The following is a 21393-nucleotide window of genomic DNA, read 5'->3' on the forward strand; positions in this document are numbered from 1 at the left end:
TTCTCAATGTTTGCTATTCCTCCAGGTAGGCAACTTGTGAAACAAAAAGCACAAACCTTAGTGAAAACGGTCCGGCAACTTTCCCCAGAGGCCCTGGAGGTTGTTTTATAAATACATTCTGCCATCTAGTGGACAAAGATGTACTTATAGCCATATACAGACCAAATAAATGAAAATTTCCCAACCTTTCCTATTTCTGCCCCATCAACCCACTCTTTTCTACCTGAAAAAAAAAGACCCAAAAAGGTATTTTTTCTATGAAAGCACAGGTCCTGAAATGTTATAGGTACTTGATAAATATTGTCTGAGGAAAGGATTGCTTGAAAGCATTGTAATTTTCTTTAAATCACATTTTATGTACATAAACATTACAGTTATATTGTTGGGTGTAATTGTATTATGTGGCTTTAAAGACAAAGTTATTCCCTTAGTGGTTTAAAAGTGTAACAATTACTGTTGAGTAAAAAAAGCTATGCTACTAAATACACATTTTAAGTTCTGCTGAAACTAGTATGTAACTCTTAAAGCTGGACATGGAGATTGAAGGACAGTGAATTTCTTGCTCCGTCTTCCAAAACCAGTGCTTCCCTATGCAAATTTCAGAACCAGCCATCTAGGTGAAGACATTCCCTCTTACAACCACAACCCCCTTACAATAATTCACACCGAAGTAAAATTGTTCTTCCACCCTACATAGATTTATGCTTGCACAGCTAGACCATCCAGCCAATTTTCCCTTCTAAGGTTGTTAAGAGAACAAACAAAGGAATTCATTTGAAAGTCATTTGAATGGAAAGCAGTGGATATTAAGTGTTCCTACTGCCACCTTCTCTGCATCTTCCTCTAAGCTTTCTCTAATAAACAACTTGTAGTACTTTCCAGGGTTTTCCCACAATTATGCTATTTTATGTATTCTTGTGTCTCTTTATAATTGTCCTCAATTCGTCTTGTAGACATTTATTAGACTGCAACATATCTTTACCAGTTTTGTACCTACTCTCCCAACCAGGGCTTAACCCACAGCAGAAGCCTAATTAAAAACAAAACAAAAAGACAAAAATTGATTTGAACCACTGAGATCCTCGAATCGCGATTGCTTAGACTTCTACTTGCAAAAAGTAAATCTGCAAGTATGAATACCCAAATTACTGAAGAAAAAAATGAGACAGTGAATTCAAATAGGGAATTAGATGAATATTGAACAAAATTAAGTACATAAGATTACAAAATTACCTTGATTTAAACATTTCCGAAAGCAGGAATCCCGAACATAAAAATATAGGTTTTGGAGTAAAAGCTCTGTATTGAGATGAGCTGGTGCTTCATAATTCAACTGCACTGCCATGCAGGGGCAGAAATACAGGTTTTGGAGTAAAGTTTACCAGAATTTGAATGCCTAGATCACCTCCCCCACTATGTAACCGAGGTTACTCATTCTCTTGGAACCTGTCATCTGTAAACATTCTTCGGATTTGAGAAAATATAGGGAACTCCCACCCTCCTCTCAAGCCCTTTTTTTTTGAGAATTTCTATGTTTATTTGAACCAAACTGGTAATTGTGGTGAAGGAAGACCTCAAATGCTTTTCCAATTATTTTCTATTACACAAGACCAGCGATGTAGTTTCTCTCATATATATAAAGGAAACACTGCCATTTTCCTCTCCCATTTGTTTCATTGAGGAAATTTAAGACATGACTTAGATTTGCAGTAATAGCTACCTAGGTTCTGTGCTAATTGTTTTATATTCATCATCACATTTGATCTCCACAATATTCTTACCAAGATCCCATGATTTCAAGTAAAGAAAAATGTATTATCACACTCGTTTTGAATTAGTGGTGTCAACAAATGGTTTGTTCCAGTTCATAAAGAATGTTGTAACTAAAATGACTGGAGACCCAGGTCCTATCATTAGTCACCAAAAAATAAACGTGAAAACAAAAAAAAATAAAACATGCAAACTACACACTCAGGTCTTGGCCTTCCCCAAGAATTCTGCATTGCTCTTTCAAGTTTCATTTGTAACCCTTATAGAAAATACAGAAAGACAAAACCAAATATGAACCATGTATATACACCATGCAAATACTTGCAGACTCCAAACACTACAATATTGACATAGTTAACATAGTCAATGTAATTAAACTTTTAGAGGAAAGTCAACTGCAGCTATTTTACGAATGAGTCTCTTGGCTATGCTCACTAAAGTGAACTAAACTTAATACTGGTTACTGTTCTTAAGTCTAGTTACAGCCTATGTAAAGCTTCTTGGGTTACCAAAGCACCACTAAGATCGAGGATGGAGGGCTCAGTCAGAGATTGGTGTACTGTGCTGTGAGCCTAATTGTGGCCTAAGACATCTCACCATGCCTGAGTTCACTGATGTTCTAAATTGACCGCCAGGTGGCAGGCTTGCACACCATTGAAACTTGAGCCACCACCCGGCTTCTGGCTTGAGAAAACGGGAGGCCCAACAGGGAACCCAAGGGATGTCACAGGATTTAGAATCCAAGATGAAATACCTTTGGCATGTAACACAGCACCATTTCCTAAGACATTATTCTGAACTCATTCTTCTTATAACTCAGTGACCAAAAGACCTGTTACAGACAATACAGGCCTTTGCTCCTAAGCAGGCTAACAAAAATATCCAAAATTGGCTTTTAACTTATAGCCTGTTAATTTGAAGCTAAGATTGAGTTAAATCCATTCAAGTTGTATTAGATGCTCAAGGCCTTTCAGCGAGCAATACTCCTCATCCTGTCAACTTTAGACACCTCTGCATGCTACCACTTATCCAGGCCTTGGCTCAAACTGAAGAAACATTTTAAGAACCCACAAACATGGCTTTCGACGGGACAGCACCCCTTGCACTCCACAGATTAACATTGTACTCATCCATGTTCCAAGTGGGTATTCCTTTTTCTAACTAGCTGTCCTCTATATTTCTGAATTTTCCCAGAGTATTCAAACATTTCAAATTCCCCCTTCCAATTTTTCTAACACTTCCTTCCCATCAAGAGCTTACCAAACACTGAAAAGCATTAATTCCTGGTTATTCACAATTCAAACTTAGTTTCAGAGATAGTACTATGTAATCATGAGCCCAGCTTTATGACAATAAGCCCAAACTACAAATTGTTCCCTACTTTCAAAACCTTCAGCATCTGCTTGTTTAGTAATCTGTATTTGAATACCCAAAACTGTTGTGTAATTTGTAATACTTAGGGTGGAGAGAAATTTAACCCGAGAAACCAAATGCTGCCACTATAAATGTTGAGTCAGACAATTGTATGGTGCCAATTTTAAATAGTTTTATTTAAGACATTGCATTTTCCACTTTACAATAGTTCTTATAAAGTGCATTATTTTCATTCCCTGTGCACATATTCCATATTCAAGTATCAAGAATGCCCAGTTATTTACTATATAGCAGCTGAACTTTAAAACTGCCATGAAATTTGCTACAAATTTGGGTCCTTCCGTATTGTGTGGAACAATGCTAAATCTACGCTCAAGGTTGGCTTAATCAACCTCTTCGATGGTAGGGCCAGAAGAGGCGCCACCAGAAGGAGGTGCTCCACCACCAGGGAAGCCCCCAGGCATTCCTCCAGGCATGCCTCCTGCACTCTGGTACAGCTTGGTAATGATGGGGTTGCATACTTTTTCCAGCTCTTTCTGCTGATGTTCAAATTCTTCCTTCTCTGCAGTCTGAGGAAGAGAACAAAAAAACATTACCAAAAGTTCAAGGAAGCAATCTAGGACACTACACACAAACCTGCCACATTAACAAAGTCTACACATGAGAAATCCTGGGTCACTCAGACATCCAAGGAAGGAAAACTAGTTGCCAACACATCTGGAATTCTGGTGGAAACCGCGAATGTTTGGACCATTCATCACTGTGACCACATGAATTTATAAAACCCATCTAAGTTTTTGCTAAAAGCCTTATTATCTAATCTATCCCACCTTCAATTTATCAAAAATTACAAACCTGGTTCTTATCAAGCCAGTTGATGATTTCATTGCACTTGTCAAGAATCTTCTGTTTGTCCTCATCGTTGATCTTGCCTTGAAGTTTTTCATCTTCAACAGTTGCTTTCATGTTGAATGCATAAGATTCAAGTGAATTCTTCGAAGACACCTTATCCCGCTGCTTCTCATCTTCGGCCTTGTATTTCTCAGCTTCTTGGACCATGCGCTCAATGTCTTCCTTGCTGAGACGACCTGTGAAGTTAGTTCATTTTTTTAGGCGTGGCCTAAAGACTGGTTACCTGTTAATGTCTACAACCTATAATCCTAACTGCATTAGCGATTAAGAATAATCTCTTGGCTAAATGACCTAGGGGAGGAGGGACAATATAAATATTTGGAACATACAACCCGGACTCATGGCATGTCTCCTAAGACTAGATGGCAGTACCACACTCAAAACTGTACTCAAACTTACCCTTGTCATTAGTGATGGTAATTTTGTTCTCTTTTCCAGTGCTCTTATCCACAGCAGAGACATTAAGGATACCATTAGCATCGATATCAAAAGTGACTTCAATCTGAGGAACACCACGAGGGGCAGGGGGTATGCCTGTGAGCTCAAACTTGCCAAGTAGGTTGTTATCCTTGGTCATGGCCCGCTCACCTTCGTAAACCTTGGTAGAAAACAGAAATTACTAAGAAATTACTAGACAATTACAAAGGTTTCTATGCTAGTTCTAAGATTTGTATGATTTCAATGAAAGAAGACTGATCGCTCAGACATCCAAGGAAGGAACTGGCCAACACAGGACTTCTGGTGGAAACTACGAATGGTTTTAGAATCCATCATCATAGCGCACTAAGTCTTCCCTAGTTTAAGACCTCAGGTAAATCAGGTTAAGAGAGTACAGAAACATACCTGAATGAGTACACCAGGCTGGTTATCAGAGTAGGTAGTGAAGGTCTGTGTCTGCTTGGTAGGAATGGTAGTATTGCGCTTAATGAGGACAGTCATGACTCCGCCAGCAGTTTCAATACCAAGGGAAAGAGGAGTGACATCCAACAGCAGCAAATCTTGAACATTTTCAGATTTGTCTCCGGATAGGATGGCTGCCTGGACAGCTGAATTAAAAAATTGCTGTTTTTAATAAAAGTACAGTATAACTCACTTTTTAATTAGCAAATCTCAAATCGCTCAGACATCCAAGGAAGTTAGGCCATCATTAGCTAAGCTTTCGGTGGAAACTACGAATGCTTAAGAATCACTCATCACAGCGAGTCAGATAGCTTGGGCCTCCCAAGAGGCTGCCATAGTTAGAACTGCTCAACTAGAATAATTACCTGCACCATAAGCGACAGCCTCATCAGGGTTGATACTCTTATTCAACTCTTTTCCATTGAAGAAGTCCTGTAGAAGTTTCTGAATCTTAGGGATACGGGTAGAACCACCCACCAGAACAATATCGTGGATTTGGGACTTGTCGAGCTTCGCATCCCGAAGGGCTTTTTCTACAGGGTCCAGGGTGCCACGGAAAAGGTCAGCATTCAATTCTTCAAATCGGGCACGGGTGATAGAGGTATAGAAGTCGATTCCTTCATAGAGTGAATCAATCTCAATACTGGCCTGGGTACTGGAAGAAAGGGTACGCTTAGCACGTTCGCAAGCAGTGCGGAGACGACGGACAGCCCTTTTGTTCTCACTGATGTCCTTCTTATGCTTGCGCTTAAACTCTGCAATAAAATGGTTGACCATTCGGTTGTCAAAGTCTTCTCCACCTAAGTGGGTGTCTCCAGCTGTAGATTTCACTTCGAAAATTCCATCTTCAATTGTGAGAATCGACACATCAAAAGTGCCACCTCCCAAGTCAAAGATCAGCACATTTCTTTCAGCTCCAACCTGTCATTATAATACAGATTTATTATTCTTATAATCTAAATTTGTAACTCAACTCAACCTTAAACTAACTCAGATATACTTCAAATATGGTACATACCTTTTTGTCTAAACCATAAGCAATAGCAGCAGCAGTTGGCTCATTGATAATTCTAAGTACATTGAGACCAGCAATAGTTCCAGCATCTTTGGTAGCCTGCCGCTGAGAGTCATTGAAGTAAGCAGGTACTGTGACCACAGCATTTGTAACAGTCTACAAATACAAAACAAGAGTCAAACTATAGTAGTCAGCTCATTAAACACCCATAATCCCAGGAACATTCTAGTTTAAAAAGGGGGCCAGTTTCTAAGAACTACTTCCATATACTCTTAGTCAAAATCAAAATCCCCAAGTCATACACTCATCAGGGAACCAGACACTTAAACCTGATAGTGTTGCAATCTCTAGCTATGACCTTTCTTTAACAATGCACTACTCACCTTCCCAAGGTAGGCTTCTGCGATTTCCTTCATCTTTGTCAAAACCATAGATGACACTTCCTCTGGATAGAAACTTTTTGTCTCTCCCTTGTATTCTACTTGGACTTTGGGCCTGCCAGCATCGTTCACCACCATGAAGGGCCAATGCTTCATATCAGATTGGACAACAGCATCATCAAATCTTCGTCCAATCAGGCGTTTGGCATCTGTTAACAGTCATTAACGTAAACCAAATATTGAATTTCCCTTATAATACAACTTGCCAGAAACTCTAGCTCTCCATCAATAAAACACTTTTACCAACCTAAGATCACACAAAATGAATTCAACTTCTGTATGACCAGCAAAATTCCCCCATGTTTTCCTGATATCCTAAGCTACCTGAAATTTTTGGCCTAAACTGTTACCAAAACATTGTCACATATCTAGTTCACTCAACCTTATTAAATTACTTTCACAATTTTCTAGCTGCCTCAACACTTATGCTTGAAACAGTTTCTCAAATTACATGCTTCCTAGCCTAATATAATTCATGCCATAATTCTATTTCAAGTTAGCTTACCAAAAACCGTGTTGGTGGGGTTCATTGCAACTTGATTCTTTGCAGCATCACCGATCAATCGCTCCGTATCAGTAAAAGCCACATAACTTGGAGTAGTTCGGTTTCCCTGATCGTTGGCAATTATTTCCACTTTTCCGTGCTGGAAGACACCCACACAAGAGTAGGTGGTGCCAAGATCAATGCCAACTGCAGGTCCCTTAGACATGGTTGCTGAAAGAAAAAACAGCCCAGTTTTAAAACTCTAATAAGCAGTTAGAAACAATTTCTTTAGAAAAACGTTAAGTCAGGCTATCGGGTAGGACCACTCTTTACTGCAAAGAAAACTTAGCAAGCCCCTCCAACACTGCCCTCACAGGCGATAATTATGTGGGGAAGATCAGAGCAAACAACGCTGCTAATCGAGGTTGCTGTCAACTGCAGCAAACCTGTACCGGGTCTGAAGGAAGCACCTGTCTGGAAGGTCAGCGACCACGTGGTCTCAAGCTCCGCGAGGCAGCGAGAAACCTCACATGGCTCCCCCTTCCCACAAGACAGTCAGTGCTTAAAAAGCCAGCAAGGCCTGTGTTCCAAGTGAGCTCGGAAGCGCCCCTCCCCCACCTTGAGGACATGCCAACGATGGCTTCCTCTTTTAACGATCTAGGAGGAATAAAGAGCCACAGGACGGGCGGCTCTAAGGCGCTGGTCCCACTTCCTGCGTCCGGAAGGCGGATGCGGCCCCCTTCCCCAACGCGCCTGTCTCCCCGGCGGCACCCCGGCACGCACGCCACCGCCCCGCTTCTCGGCCCAACTGCAGCCCAGCGCGCTGCCTCAAGCCTGAAAACTCCCCAGCTAGGAAGAGGGCTCACCGCACTCAGCTTACTGGAGCCGCTCGGAACCTCCGGGCCGCCGCAAGCCCGCTCGGGCCGGGCGCAAACCGCACGTTTCTCCAACAAACTACCGACCGCCTGAAAGAATGGAGGCCTTACCTTCTGTGTAAGCCCGACTTGCCAATAACGTAGACAGCTGCCCCCGCGTTCAATGAGACCGGTTTCCAGCCGCCACCCTGTCTCTTATACCCTGCCTCAGAACCTTCCAGAAGGGGCCCGCCCTGCTGGCTGCCCATCACAGTTATCTCGCCCAATAGGCGCGCCGCTACCTCAACAAGCCCCAATGACTAACTCTACTCTGCCCCTCAGGCCTCGCCCCTCCCCGCCCCATCCCACCCCGCCTCGCGATGACGCACTCACCGCAGCGTTCTGGAACTTTCATTCTCGCCCCCGCCCTCCGAACGGCCCCGGGGAAAGGGCGGGTGGGGCTGAGAGAGCCCGCGCGCGGGAGTCCTCAGTCACCCCTGGCGGGGTAGAGCGGGGGGAAGAAGAGAGCCGGAGAGAGGGAGGAGGAGGGGGGCGGGGAGGTGCATCCAATTCTGCGCATGCGCCCTCGAGAGCGCAGGCAAGGGGAACGGAAGGAGAGGGAGGAAGGGGGGGAGGGCGAACTCGGAACCAACCAATGACGGCGGCCCCAGCCGAGATCTGGATCGAGGCGGAATACGGGAAGGGAGAGCGCAAGGCCTGAAGGGAGGGTGCAGGACTCGGCAGACTCGGAGAGAAGACGGAAGTAGAGCGAGGACAAAATGGCCGCGAAGGTTGTTGTGCTCCTCCCCCACCCAGGGTCTCATGCTGCGCCCCCCAGCCCTCATCTCCGCTTTGCAGACGGTCCTCCAGACCCTTCCGGGTTCCACGTGTCCACGTTTCGTAGCTGGCGTGCCGTTGGGCTAGGGCTGGCCCCCGGGGTCCAGGGCGAAGGTTCCGACCTCTGGGCGCTGTTAGGGTGTCCGTGGGCATCCATATCCAGTTAGAACTCCCGGCCGCTGCGGGGTCCTGCCTGCGCCTTTGCGCGCGGTGGGGCAGGTTAGCCAGGCAGACCCCCAGAGCCCTTATTTCACTATGGCAGCTGGACGCCGACAGCCCTTATCGCAGATTTCGAGGGACCCAACTTCTCAGACCTCGCAGGGCCGGATCCCATGTCCGGCCGGACTCAGCGAAATAAATAGCCAAAGCCCCTTTTCGGAGCCCGAACTCCTCCGCCACTCCCCACCTCCCGCGGAGATTCGCCAAAGCTCTGCACTTCTCAGTTTCTTGGAAAAGGAAGGGTAGCGAGCTTTTCCAGTGTAGATGAAGCTAGGTTCCTGTAGCCCCGTGTCCGTGGGGTTAGTCTTTGAGCTTCTTATTTTCTGTAACGTGAGGTAATTAATGTCTTTCATGCTTTGACTTATAAAAAACTATGCAAGAGACCGGGCAGAGACACCTTGAAAACATTACAAAACGAGTGCACAAAACAGTAGTACCTAGAATTTTAATTTGTGGTGTATAGTGGCAGGTGTTTTGGGGCCTTGTCATTCTAAGAACCTTTCTCAGTACCTTGAATGCTTTTCTATGTGTTCTTTCAAACAAGCAGGGCACTTTTCCTTGTCAAAGCAAGTAAAGCCTAGAGGCAGATTCAAACATAAGAATTTTCTTTCTATATTTGCCTTTTGGCTTGATTCCTAGGAGGCATATACTTAACTTCCTCTACCTCCCCAAATATTAAATTTATGAAATGCTTATAAAGTGCTTTCCTTTGTTACCTCATCAGAACAGTTCTCTGATTTATCTATTATTCATCCCTGTGTTGGGAAAACAATGAGGTTCAGGGACGTTATTTGTTCCTGGCTGAGCTACGGGCCAACCTAGCTAGCTCCCTTGATCCCAGATACTTTGGTCTTTTTTATTAGTTACACTATAATGTAATTTCTTTTTTAGAAACACATAACTCCAGCTCCAGAAAGAGGAAGATGTGTACTGTGGCAGGCTCCTTTCAACTTTCTTTGTTACCTACAATTTCCCTTTTCCCACTCAATTTATCTAGTACAATCTCTGAACTGCACCCTACACTTTGCAGCTCTTGTAACCTATTAAGTACCTACAACATTTTAACTATTGAACCAGTCGAAAATAGAACTGGGACCCAAATCAACTGGTTTGGGGTATCTCACATAATAGTGATTAAAGAAAGCAGAACAGATAACCTGTTTCTGGTCCCTCTCAAAATGCATTGTAGGACTTGGACTATGTTCTTATTAAATAGAATGATTCTGAATTTATGTTCAGGATATGATGAATGTCCTGTACCACCTCTTAAAATGCACAAGATTTCAAACACATTCAGTATCTAAAATTAAAGGTTGGACTGCAGTAGAGGAGTCTGAGGCCTTGGGTTTCTGACTGGGGGAAAGGGTCATGATTAACATTCTGAGTGCCTGTCACATGCTAAGCACTGTTATAAGTGCTGTGCACATGTTACCTCATTTAAGTCTGTGAAGTTTTTTTTTTTCCAGTTTTATTTGAATCTCTTAGTATTTACCTTTGAGAAATTTTTAATCTTCTAGTGTGTACTTTTCTGTTGGTACTCCACCTTGGCATAAAATACTTGCTTAGTAAATATTATTTTTTATTTTGATAAAATCCTTGGGAGCAGGTCCTCTGTCATGAACTCTATCATCATTTGGTAGCTCCAGTACTATTTAACATCTTGCCCTGTGGGAAAAAAGTACTTGGTATATTTGTTACTGAAATCAATAAATGATAGATCATATTCAGTCTTGAGTTCTTCTGTTCAACTGACAGAAAGCTAATAAATTTCCAGTGTAGGTTATATGACCTGCAGCCTCTCCTACGGTATCACCTTTACATTTATTTTTTAATTGCTGATACAGATGCATCTGTAATATTTGGTTTTTGTAATCAAACAGTCCCAATTACAAGGCAACTTAGAAGGTAAGATTGAAATATAACCAGCTTAACACCAGAAATGAAGCAAAATTATATATGTCTTTTTGCAATAGCAATTCTGAAGTTGTTTTTATACAGAGTAACAACAAAGGCATCAACTTCATTATTTTACCATTTTAAGTTTGGTTTATATATTTATTGAAATGGTTATTCTCTAAACATCCACATCATTCTATCAGTATCTCCCTACAACATGTTTTCTTCTACCATTTTATTTTATCCTTTGTTTCATGTTCAAGGTTCAAACTTTCTTAACTTGCAACACCAATGAATGTGGTTTGAAACCAATAGTGGCTCAAACTTTTATCTGAGCCTGTTATATCTGAACCCAAAAGCCTGACTAAAAGAGAAGTGCACTATCATTGCTAAGATTTCAGTACCTATCTCTCAGAATCTTCAATTCATAGAATTTTCCAGATTTTAGGTGGTCTGCTTTGTGACTCTTGTAGAATTACAATGCGAATAGATTTCCAAAATAATCTGGATATTCAACTGATATTTTAGTCTTTAATAACTACATGCTTAAATAACCTAAACCTCCTGTTCATGCAAAGAGAACTTGTTCCTGCTTTCAAAGTCATGAGCAGAAAATCTTAGGTTCAAAGGTAAAAAAAATTGTCAGAACAGAATTGCTAGTGATGGTACAGGTGCAGCGTCCATAGTTTCCTTGTTTGGCTCAAGTACTCTGGGAATGAATTCTCAGAATTACATAGCAGAAGTGATATGTTTCCTAGATACCACTACCAGAAGAATAAAAAAGTAGAGTAAGTAAAGGATTTTATATCTTACAATTACCAGTGTTAGTATAAGAAACATTCCAAAATGCTAACCCTTTTAAACCCACATCAGACATTCTTTACACTACTTCTTCAGTGTGTCTTATTTCCCAACTTTTTTTTTAGAGTAAGACAAAACTCAGATGAAAACTTTCACTCAAGGATAAACCCTTATTTCTGAAAGGACTTTAGAAGGAAATGCATTTACATAATGTGAGGACACTTGTGAGAATTAAATGTAGAAATGAAAAACCAAAGATATGGGGCGTAATCCCAGATCAGCCTTTTTCCTTTAAGAATCCGATTCCCATTTTAGAAACAGTGCTTTTATCACCATATTCAGCATTACTTTTTCTTTCCTATAGCCTGCTGCCCTTTTAATAAATCTTTTGCTCTACCAATGGTGATCTGTAGACATTTGTACTAGGGTCCTTGAAGGGCTATTTCAGGTTTAGAATTCTTGCCATAGGATGAATTTGATTAGCAGAATAGTAAGACTATTAAAAAGGCAAGATATTGAAGTCTGTTTTTTTCCCTCAGACATATTTTTCCATGAATCAGCTCTTCTGAAAGCTATCCTGGTGAATTGTTCTGCAAATTTTTTCCAAGATGCTGACAAAATGTTAACAGGCACTAACCTAGACTTCTCCTGCCACTCACTAGTTATTCTCACTATATCGTCCTTAAATGTTAATTCCATTTCCTTCCAGCCCTTAGCTAGACTTCATTAGAGACTAAGCTGGTGAAATACTGAACTCTCTCTCTCTCAACTTCTCAAACAGGAAGGATTTTGACATACTTGCAGTGCCATTAGGAAATATTGACAATCCTTGATCTTTCTGATAATTTAAGGCCTAGAACCATCAAAAGTCCCAGGTTCACATCCTTCTCCTAAAATGAAAGAAATGAAGAAAACTCCAAGTTTGGTGCAGTTCTAAACTTCCTTATACTGCTCTGTGACATATAAGAAAATTGATCTAATTTCCCTTTTCATTCTAATCAGTCTTGGAATTCTGGTTTTGTATGTTCTCAAAAAGACTATAATGGTACATCAGGTGATCTGTAAGCATCTTCAAAAAATTTCTATTTCACTATAAGGCGTCTAAGGACGTTGTTAAATGACTTGCAGTGAACGTTTTCTTGCTTCAGAGATATCCAGCAGGGAAGTCCTTAGAGATGTCTGATTTGAGAGGAAATCCACAATTGTTCCAGTACATATTTCTAATATTCGTCAGTGACCCTCTGAACATCATTAAGATGGAAAGTTTTTCATAGTCCCTTGTCACACATTTTGGACTCCTTTTTTAGTTCTCTTGTGGTTCAATACAAGTAGAGAGAAATCAGTGGTGGATAGAATGTGAGAAACTCAGTTATTCTCCATCTGCCACTGTTTCAACTCTTGAAATTAATATTCAAACCTTATGGTAAATGAAGTCAGAACAGAAGATGTGTTTCCTTTTTTAGAGTTTCTCAGAAGTGGTAAGCCCAGTACATGGTGCAAAAAGGTGTAATATAAGGCTGTGGGTTCTGCTTGACTGAATAATCACAATCCAATAGGTTTGCAGAAATTCATAGAAAATTTATAAACAACATCTCATTTCTTCTTGACAATGGCGACTCGAAGTATTGATACAAAACATCTCAGGCGAGAAGTTTTAACATATGTTCACTTTCCCTTTCCCAACCTTTCTCACCACAGGTCCTAGTCAATAAATACACAAATTTGGATCCCTGTTCTTTCCCACTCTTGTCTAAAGGCACAATGAGATGCCTTTTGGAGATGGTCAGCTTACATCTTTTTTCTTGTTTGGTGTCATATAAGGAGAGTGCTCATTAGAATCTGTTCCATGCAATGCCCATTGCTATGTAAGTGACCTCTCATCTGGTTCGAGGGGGTTGTGTGGCTGGTGACTGAGCTTCAATGACTAGAAAAGTCCTAAGATCTTGGCTCCTAGGAAAGCATGGGAATAAAGTCCATTTTAATTTAGACAGTTTGGAAAGGTCTGCTCTGGCTGGGGATCATGCTGGGTGTGGTTTCTGCTTTGGTCTGGGTCACATGGACTTTCTTTGGTTCAGAACCTCTCATCTCTGGCCCCACTAGGCTGTATGCATGGGTGGTCAGCCCTGGCTGGGGTGCTGCTTCAGTCGACAGTGTCCGCTGGCTGCGTGAGGCACTATTTGCTGTGGAGCGAGTGGAGGAAGAACCAGAGCGTGAGCTCTGAGAGCCTGAGGAGGAGGAACTGGGTTTCACAAGGCGGGCTTTCGGGGCTTCAGCATCTTCTCTGAAGAGAAAAAACAGCAAAGATAGAATTTAATACTGGCAAGACTATGATAATTTCCACTATGGTTGCTTTCTTCTGAGGTTTCCTAATAAAATTTTCAAGCTATAAACTTCAAGTAATACTATTGGAAGGCAGCCATTCAGGGAAATAGGGTTTTGCCCATTTTCAGAGACATCGGTTGGCCAAGGCAGATATATGCTTTGTTAGCCCAGAGGTCAACCCTTTACTCTGAGAGACTACACACTCACTTTTGAAGTGGTCTAAACTGCTCTCCCCTTGATTTGTAAACCCTCATGGCCCATAGGCTATGCCTGTTTTTTATTGTATGTCCTTTATAAGCGGAAGCAAATCAGAAGTTGACCTTTTACATCTCCGTTGAAGATAGTTTCGCAATAAAGTTAAGGTAAGCCAGACCTTCTGTCCCTAGTTTGGAACCCCTTACCTACCAGAATAATCCTTTTAACAGATTCCCGGTTAAGAGGAAATGGAACATTTATGTTGGCTGGTCACTATGGAGCTGGCCTTAGAAAGGAAGCCTAGTGGAAGAGGAGATTTTTGGAGGAAAGTTTACCGAATTTCATTAGGTCTCTCTTCTTCCTCGTATCTCTCTTTGTCTTTCCTTCGGATTAGCAGCCACACCAAGAGGAAAATCAGCAAGGCTCCAGCCACCATGCCTGTCACTGCCCCTGCAACCATGCCGATGCTTTGTACATCTATTTTCTCAGAAACAAAAGCAGAAATAAAACCAATGTAGGAAATATGTGAACTTTAAAAACTTAAGCCCTGGACAGGATGAATATTTCCAGATCCTTGTATTTATCTTCCTAAGTTCCCTCTCTTGGTGTATGACTATACCTCTTGATATTGAAGGGTAATAGAATATGCCACCCCAAAATATGCCTCTTTGACATTAAGATTATTTTAAGCTGGTTATTTTTGAGAAACTGCAGACATAGGAAAAGCACTAAAAACAAAGTAGAAGTTGCCTTTTTGCAAGAGAAATTTACATTTATAAAGGAAACCTCCATTTGGTCCCCTCCAGGATATAATAAATTTCTTTAGGGGGCTGGTAAATTCACACATATTTGTAAATATTGAGCTTGCTACAACTGTTGAATGGTCCTTGCAACTACTGAATTTATTTTAGTGATAGCCACATCCTTCTAGAAATAAAGATTTTTAATTTGACCTTATTTTTTCTTGTGATTAGAAATGTCTTACACTGAACCACAATGCAAAAAGAAAACAAACACACCCTTTGGATACTTACACTGCACAGTGACTCGTACCACACAGCTTTCCTTTCCAGCCTCATTGCCAGCTGTGCACTGGTAGAGTCCAGAGTAGGACATGGTAAGATTCTGCAGCAGAACACGTCCAGGGTTGTTGTAGTCTACACAAACAGAAAGAATGACTGTAATCCTCTTAGTGACAGGATCTATATTTATTGTTTATTGCATCATTGACCTAAGAGTCTCTGATACAGTTTGGTAAGGATGAAATGATAGACTAGATCCTATTTTGGATTGTGGAAAGAAAGGTGAGTATTCTTTTATAGTGCATCCTCAAAAGTTATAAAAGGTCATGAACATTTAAGGGACACTAACCAAGATAATGAGATATAATGGATTTATATAGTACATTTCTTCCTAATTTCTTCAACCACTTTTACATGCCATTTGAGGAAAGAAAAGACAGATTTTCTGTCGCAGTTTATGGATGAAAAATAGAAGTTCAGAGAGGTTAGGCAGTGTATTCAAGGTAATGTGGCGAATTGCTGTCAACAGGATAGAATACTGTCCTGTTCTCTCAGACTGGTAGAAAGATGACTTACCAATCCTGGATTTGGGAGGCAGATACTCATCCTCTCCCTCCTTCTCCCGGATTCGCTGCCAATAATAAACGATGGGCTTCGTGCCAGAGGATGACTCACACTGCAAAGTCAGGTCACTTCCTTCTGTCAATTCTCCTTCTAACTCACACTTGGGCTTTGATGGTCTCACTGGCAAGAAAAAAAAAGTATTGATTCATAGATCCCCAAATAGTAGATTCAGTGGAAGAACTATATCCTGTTGAGTTTCTCCAGCCATCCCTTAAGGTCAGCTTTTGAGTGAGGATTCAGTAGATTGTTACCTAGTTACCTAGCCTTGTGTTACCTCACCCCCAGAAATACACCACCATCTCTTGCACGCACATATACCCAGTTCCAGCTGCTTCCAGTGGTGCTGTTGTAATTTTCAGAGGTTGCCTCAGAAACTACATTATCACTTCTCAAAGAAGAGAAATATTTAACTGGAAATTTAAGGAAAGTTGAGTATGGTTTTACTGATGAAACAGAAGTTTATTAATTTGGAACACATTAAGTAGAACTTTGTAGCTCCTGCTGTCAAAAAAACAAAAACAAAAACAGTAGCTCCTGCTGAATCATAGCTGAGAGATTTAAGTTAAATATAAGGATATCACTAAAATAGTAGAATATAATATTTTTAATGGGCTACCATGGAAAATTGTAATTATTTTTCTTTCATTATGGCTAAAATAACATACACACTTCTTCCCAAGGAACTGGAGTAGGTGACCTCTGAATGTATAATCCAAAGTACAGGAAATTTTGTACCACCAAGATGCATTTGGCTATCCTTCACAGAGGTTTTATTAATTAGATGTAGTCACTTACCTTGGCACTCTTATCTTACCTAAGACTTTTAAGATGACATGGCTCCATACATAGCGCCCTGAATTCTTCACCTTGCAGGTGTACCGGCCCTCATCACTGGGCTTCAGAGGCTCAATCTGCAGGGAAGCATCTCCTGCCAGGAAATTGGAAGCAAAGGCCACTCGGCCCTTCTGTTCTTCAGTCAAGTTATTGTAGACATGACGGCTGGAGTAAGTGATTACCTGTGGGATAGACCAATGCAGGTTCAAGCAGTATGACTCTCAGCCTTTTTCTCCTGCTGATGTCAGTTTGAGGAATGGGAGGGAATACTCCCAATGGAATGAAGCAGTCAAGCCTGAGGCCTGATTCTAAAGATCCAAGAGACCTCTGTTCTCAATAAAGTTAAAAATGCAATGTTTAAATCGTGCTGCTTCTTCTAAGAATAAAATAACGCCTCATATTTGTGTAGCATTTTAATTATAAAGTAGTAATTATTAAGTCCTCAGAACCATTCCATTCTATAGGTAAAGACTTTTAAATTTGAGTTACATGTTCAAGGTCTCACAGCTAAGTCAAGCTAAGAAGGAAATACACAATAAATACACATAACGATATTAAAAGTTGACTCAGAATTGAGAGAATAGAGGACCAGGATAGGGAGGAAGACCTTTACCCTGTGTACCTTTTCTAACTTTTACATATTCTACCACTTGTATGTGATTTATTCAAATTACACTGTAGTCCCTGTGCTAGGTGCTTTTACATCTAGTTTATTTCTCACGCAATGTTTCCTGAGTGGTCTTTGTCCCCATTTCACAAACAGGTAGCAGAACCTGGATTTGAAAATACCCATTTAAGCCATTTAGTTCATACTTCTGGTATATTACAGTTACCTCTCTCTCCCTTTTCCTACCTGCATTCATTTTGCTACTCATTAACTGCTTATTCAGAAAGTTTGGAAATAAAGAAGAAAAAGGAAAACAAAAAATCTATTTGTTTTGTTCTTACAAAAGTTTAGAGCCCAGTTGAAGAGATTAGAGAAGTTAAGGAGTAGAAGTTAATGGTTAAAGTTCAGGTCTGATATACTGAGGACTTCATTGTTTGGCTTTCCTTTTTGACTTCCCTGTGGATTGGTAAAAGTCAGTTAGGTGGGAAAAAATTATGTCCTTTCTTTCCATAAAATACACAAGAGCTTCATGTCTTTGTTTTCCCAGGTAGAGAAACCAAAGTTTAGATTTCCCAACAGAAAATAGTAATCTTGATTTTTATTGCATTTTCAGCTGTCTGCATCATGACCTCTAGTTCTTGAACCTTTCCCTGGTTCTTTTGGTCCATCACCTCACTCCTGTTAGTCACAAAAAACAAGCTGATCTAAGACTTCAAGCTATATAACTTCAGTTTTGCCTTCTTTGCTGCTTAGCAATCATATTCTTAAATTCACTTGATTTAAACATCAGCAAACATTTATAGAATAAATGCTTCCCATCAGGTCAGGAGGAGGCTATTCAAATGAGTAAAACTCGCTTCTTGTCTTAAAGCAATTTATAATAGTAATATAGGAAGAAGGCAAGAGAATTAAAAATGTTAATCGAGCCACAATCAGAGACTGCGATATACTGATCAGCCCTGCAGCCAGGCCTGATCAGGACACCTTCAGAACAAAGGAAGATTTCTGCTATATTACTAACAACCCATTCTCCACACCTATGAAGGAGAAACAGGACCAAAGAGACATTCCCTATGGCTAAAACCATGGAGAACCTGTGGATTAAAGGCTAGGAACCGCCAGCAGGCCTTTCATTCTACATACTCTTCCCCTTCCTCACTGTATGTCCATATAAAAGGAAATGGGTTAACAAAGTCTTTTAAACAACAATTCACAGGAACTAAAGAAAGATATATAAGCTGAATTCCCTGAACACTCAGCCTCCTACTCACTGTCTTTCCAAATCTCTCTTGTTCCTTTCACTCTCTGCCTCCGAGAGAGGAGACTACACTCTGTGGAGTGTTATCCCTTTTCTAATAAACTTTCCTTTTGACTCCAACTTTGACATGTGTGTTGAATTCTTTCTACACTCTCTACCAAAGGACCCTCTTCTCTCCGTGCCAGGCTTTGTCTTCCCCCAACTCAGGGAAATTTGCCCTGTCCTGCATCAATAGGATCAACAAGGAGAGAAGTACGAACATTGAAAAAAGAAAACATTAACTTGAAATAGTATCAAAGGCAGTGTCCCAGAAAAGTTGGTGGCATTTAAGTTAGGCTTTGAAAGATGAATAGACTTAAGTAAGAGATAAGAGAGGCTGGAAGAAGAGAGCTGGAGGGAGGATTCCAGCTACATAGTACAGCACTAAAAAAAAGCATGCAAGCATGTGGGAGTCTGCCCAGCACATTTCTGGCTGCAGCTGTTCCAAATTGTTTCACTTCTACTTAACCCCATCCTCAATCACGTGATGCTCTGAAACCCATTAAATGCTTTCAGAAAAGATGTGGAAACCATCCAATAAAATGTCCATCAATTCTTTCTTCAGTATATAAAACTCTTCAGTATCATCTATTTTGCCCTTACAGCCTGTCTGAGAAAAGAGTTTTCTCCTTTCTCTGCAATGTTCTGTTTCTTCAGGAAACATGTATTGAGCTTGCAGTCCAGGTACTGTGCTGGGAGTTAGAAAACAAACAGAAATAAGACAGAGTTTCTGAGGACCCCACATTCTTGTGGGGGGAAAAAAATAGGGGAGAAGCAAGTAAAAGGAAATTAAGGTAAACACTGTAACTGCTCATATACTTAAAACATTTTCAATATACAATTTTGCCCCCTCATTTCAATCAACACCACTACTGTGATAACTCTCATATCCTTAATCTCTATTCCCAACATATTTTTGAGCTCCTGTTTCATATTTCCAGCTGCCTGGCTGTTGTATATTTCTGTCCTCTCTGCTCTACCCCACACAATAACATAAGTTAATGTCAAGTTAATATTAATGTAAAACTCACATTAGCTCTTTCCCAGCTCAAAAACATTTTATGGCCCCTACCACCTCTGAATGATGACCAGATCTGGTCTAGGGTCCTCAAAATTATCTCTTCTTATTTAGTCCACCTCACATACTGGGTGCAATCAAATTATAAACCTGAGGGTCCTTATGACTTTGGTTAAATTTAGCTTTAACTCCTCGCTCTACCTAGCTCTAGAAATCCTATTTCTCTCTCTATATATGTACCCTTCAGAGACCTAGCCTTTCTCCCAATAATCAGCAAACCCTGAGGCAGCAGAATATAATAGTTGGGACCTAATGGTCACAAGGTTCAGACCTCTGGCAGGCTAAAGATAACATCTTGCCCTAAGTTATGCTTCAGCTCCTGAACCCTAAGGTACAACTGACTGCCCTGGCTACTTTCCCATAAAACCAGGCAGAGAGTCACAGGGGACAGACCTCAAAACTGTCCTCAAGACCTGAAGGAACGGTTTATTACCCTTACCTCACCTCTGACCAATTAGTTCTCAGCAGCAACCCTGAACCCCCTAATCTACAGTGTCTTGTGATTTTGCTCTATATAGCCTCTAACCTACAGATCATTGAGTCATTGAGGAGTTAGGGTTTTGAGCATTAGCTTCCTCTCCTGGGTGGCGCCATTCATAATAGAATAGCCAATCTTTCTCCACTGCAATTCTCCATGTTTAGTGTTTGGCTCTGCTAGCACCAGGTGGATGAACTCTTCCTGTTCAATAATAATCACATTATCTTTCTTTAATATGACTTGTACTTTCTTGGTACTCACATGCCTTTGCTCACTGTGTTTTTTCACTTAGAAAATCTCTTTTCTCCATCTCTCTACATAAAGAAACCCTATCCATACTTTTAAATCCAAAATCAATGTTAACTCCTCATGAAATCTTCCCTGATATGACACTCAGACTATGAATGGTCTCTTTTCTTTGCTTTCATCCATAGCATTTCTTTATACCATTTTAATGTGAGGAGAAATTGCGAAAGACTTTGGACAAATAGGTTGCTGGATCCCCATTCTATAATGTTGGGTGTTGCCCAGGAGCTCCCGTAAGGCCTTCTGATTTTATGTCTGCTGCCTTCGATTGTCTTTGGCTAGGCTATTTTGCAACCCTGAAGTCCTTTCTTTAATAAACATTTACTGAAAACATACTCTGTGCTTGGCATTGTGCTAGAGATGATAACAATACAAAGAAATGAGTTTTATAACTGTTGTTAGAGACCAGGACATGCCACCCCCAAATATGTCACTTTGCATATACATAAGAATTAATTCCATCTAAAGGCATCTGGGCTCCTGAAATCCCTTATCTGCCTAAAAGCAGAGTCTCCCAAAAGAATTTAAGTGCCATAAATCCCTTCCCCCAGAGCAACTCTAATCATGTCTTCCAGGAGACCAGATATCATGCACCACAACCAGACAGACATCATCACAAACTAGTATATCTCCCATCTCTTCTCCTAAAGGCCCTTTTATCTTTCTACAAGTGCCCTTTCTGCCCCTCCCTTTCTCCTGCTAAGTTAGATATATTGAGCCTAAGTCCTAACCTCCTCTTTGAGTTACTCAGCTCTGGGTACTTTCATATGTTACATTCTTGATTCACAGGTTAATAAACTTCTCTTGTTTTCTGTCTTTTGTCAATCTAATTTACAGTGCCCTAGCCTGAGAACCTGAGAGTAGAAGGAAAAATGTTTTTTCCTCCTCTATGGTTTTAAAGGACAACTTTAAAAAAGAAAAGTTAAAATCATGACATAGAAAATAAACATGTATCAAAGACTATATTTAACTCATTATTAATGATGGAACTAGAGACATGTTATAATAGGTTGAAATAAGAATGAGACTAAAAGAGATTTCTATTCTTTGGACAAAATTCGTTTGCATCTCTATGGGCAAGAATGATTTGCTTCCCTATGGATAGGAAACATGGCAACACCATCAGCA

General features: G+C 40.7%; 2 protein-coding genes and 1 non-coding gene across 3 annotated transcripts in view; all 3 read right to left on the reverse strand.

Moving 5' to 3' along the window:
- Positions 1-3294: 3294 nt before the first annotated feature.
- HSPA8 (heat shock protein family A (Hsp70) member 8) lies at positions 3295-8030 on the reverse strand. Its single transcript, XM_011382998.2, has 9 exons — positions 7882-8030; positions 6917-7126; positions 6355-6560; positions 5975-6127; positions 5322-5877; positions 4900-5102; positions 4456-4654; positions 4000-4232; positions 3295-3713 (listed from the first exon to the last, which is right to left on the reverse strand). The coding sequence occupies exons 2-9, from the start codon at positions 7119-7121 to the stop codon at positions 3528-3530; spliced, it is 1941 nt and encodes a 646-aa protein (XP_011381300.1). The 5' UTR covers positions 7122-7126; positions 7882-8030; the 3' UTR covers positions 3295-3527.
- Positions 5172-5258, reverse strand: LOC111732879. The gene has a single exon (XR_002777749.1). It is a non-coding gene; the product is annotated as a small nucleolar RNA SNORD14 (small nucleolar RNA).
- A 3831-nt stretch (positions 8031-11861) lies between the features above and the next one.
- Positions 11862-21393, reverse strand: part of CLMP (CXADR like membrane protein) — an 86595-nt gene continuing 77063 nt past the window's right edge. Inside the window, exons 3-7 of the mRNA XM_011382999.2 lie at positions 16480-16681; positions 15618-15785; positions 15054-15176; positions 14355-14496; positions 11862-13783 (exon numbers count right to left, since the gene is read on the reverse strand). Of these exons, the coding sequence (XP_011381301.1) occupies positions 13486-13783; positions 14355-14496; positions 15054-15176; positions 15618-15785; positions 16480-16681 (933 nt within the window). The 3' untranslated portion in view covers positions 11862-13485. The remainder of the gene's footprint in view (positions 13784-14354; positions 14497-15053; positions 15177-15617; positions 15786-16479; positions 16682-21393) is intronic.

Source organism: Pteropus vampyrus, unplaced genomic scaffold (genome assembly GCF_000151845.1).
Source record: "Pteropus vampyrus isolate Shadow unplaced genomic scaffold, Pvam_2.0 Scaffold502, whole genome shotgun sequence".
Classification (NCBI taxonomy): Eukaryota; Metazoa; Chordata; class Mammalia; order Chiroptera; family Pteropodidae; genus Pteropus; species Pteropus vampyrus.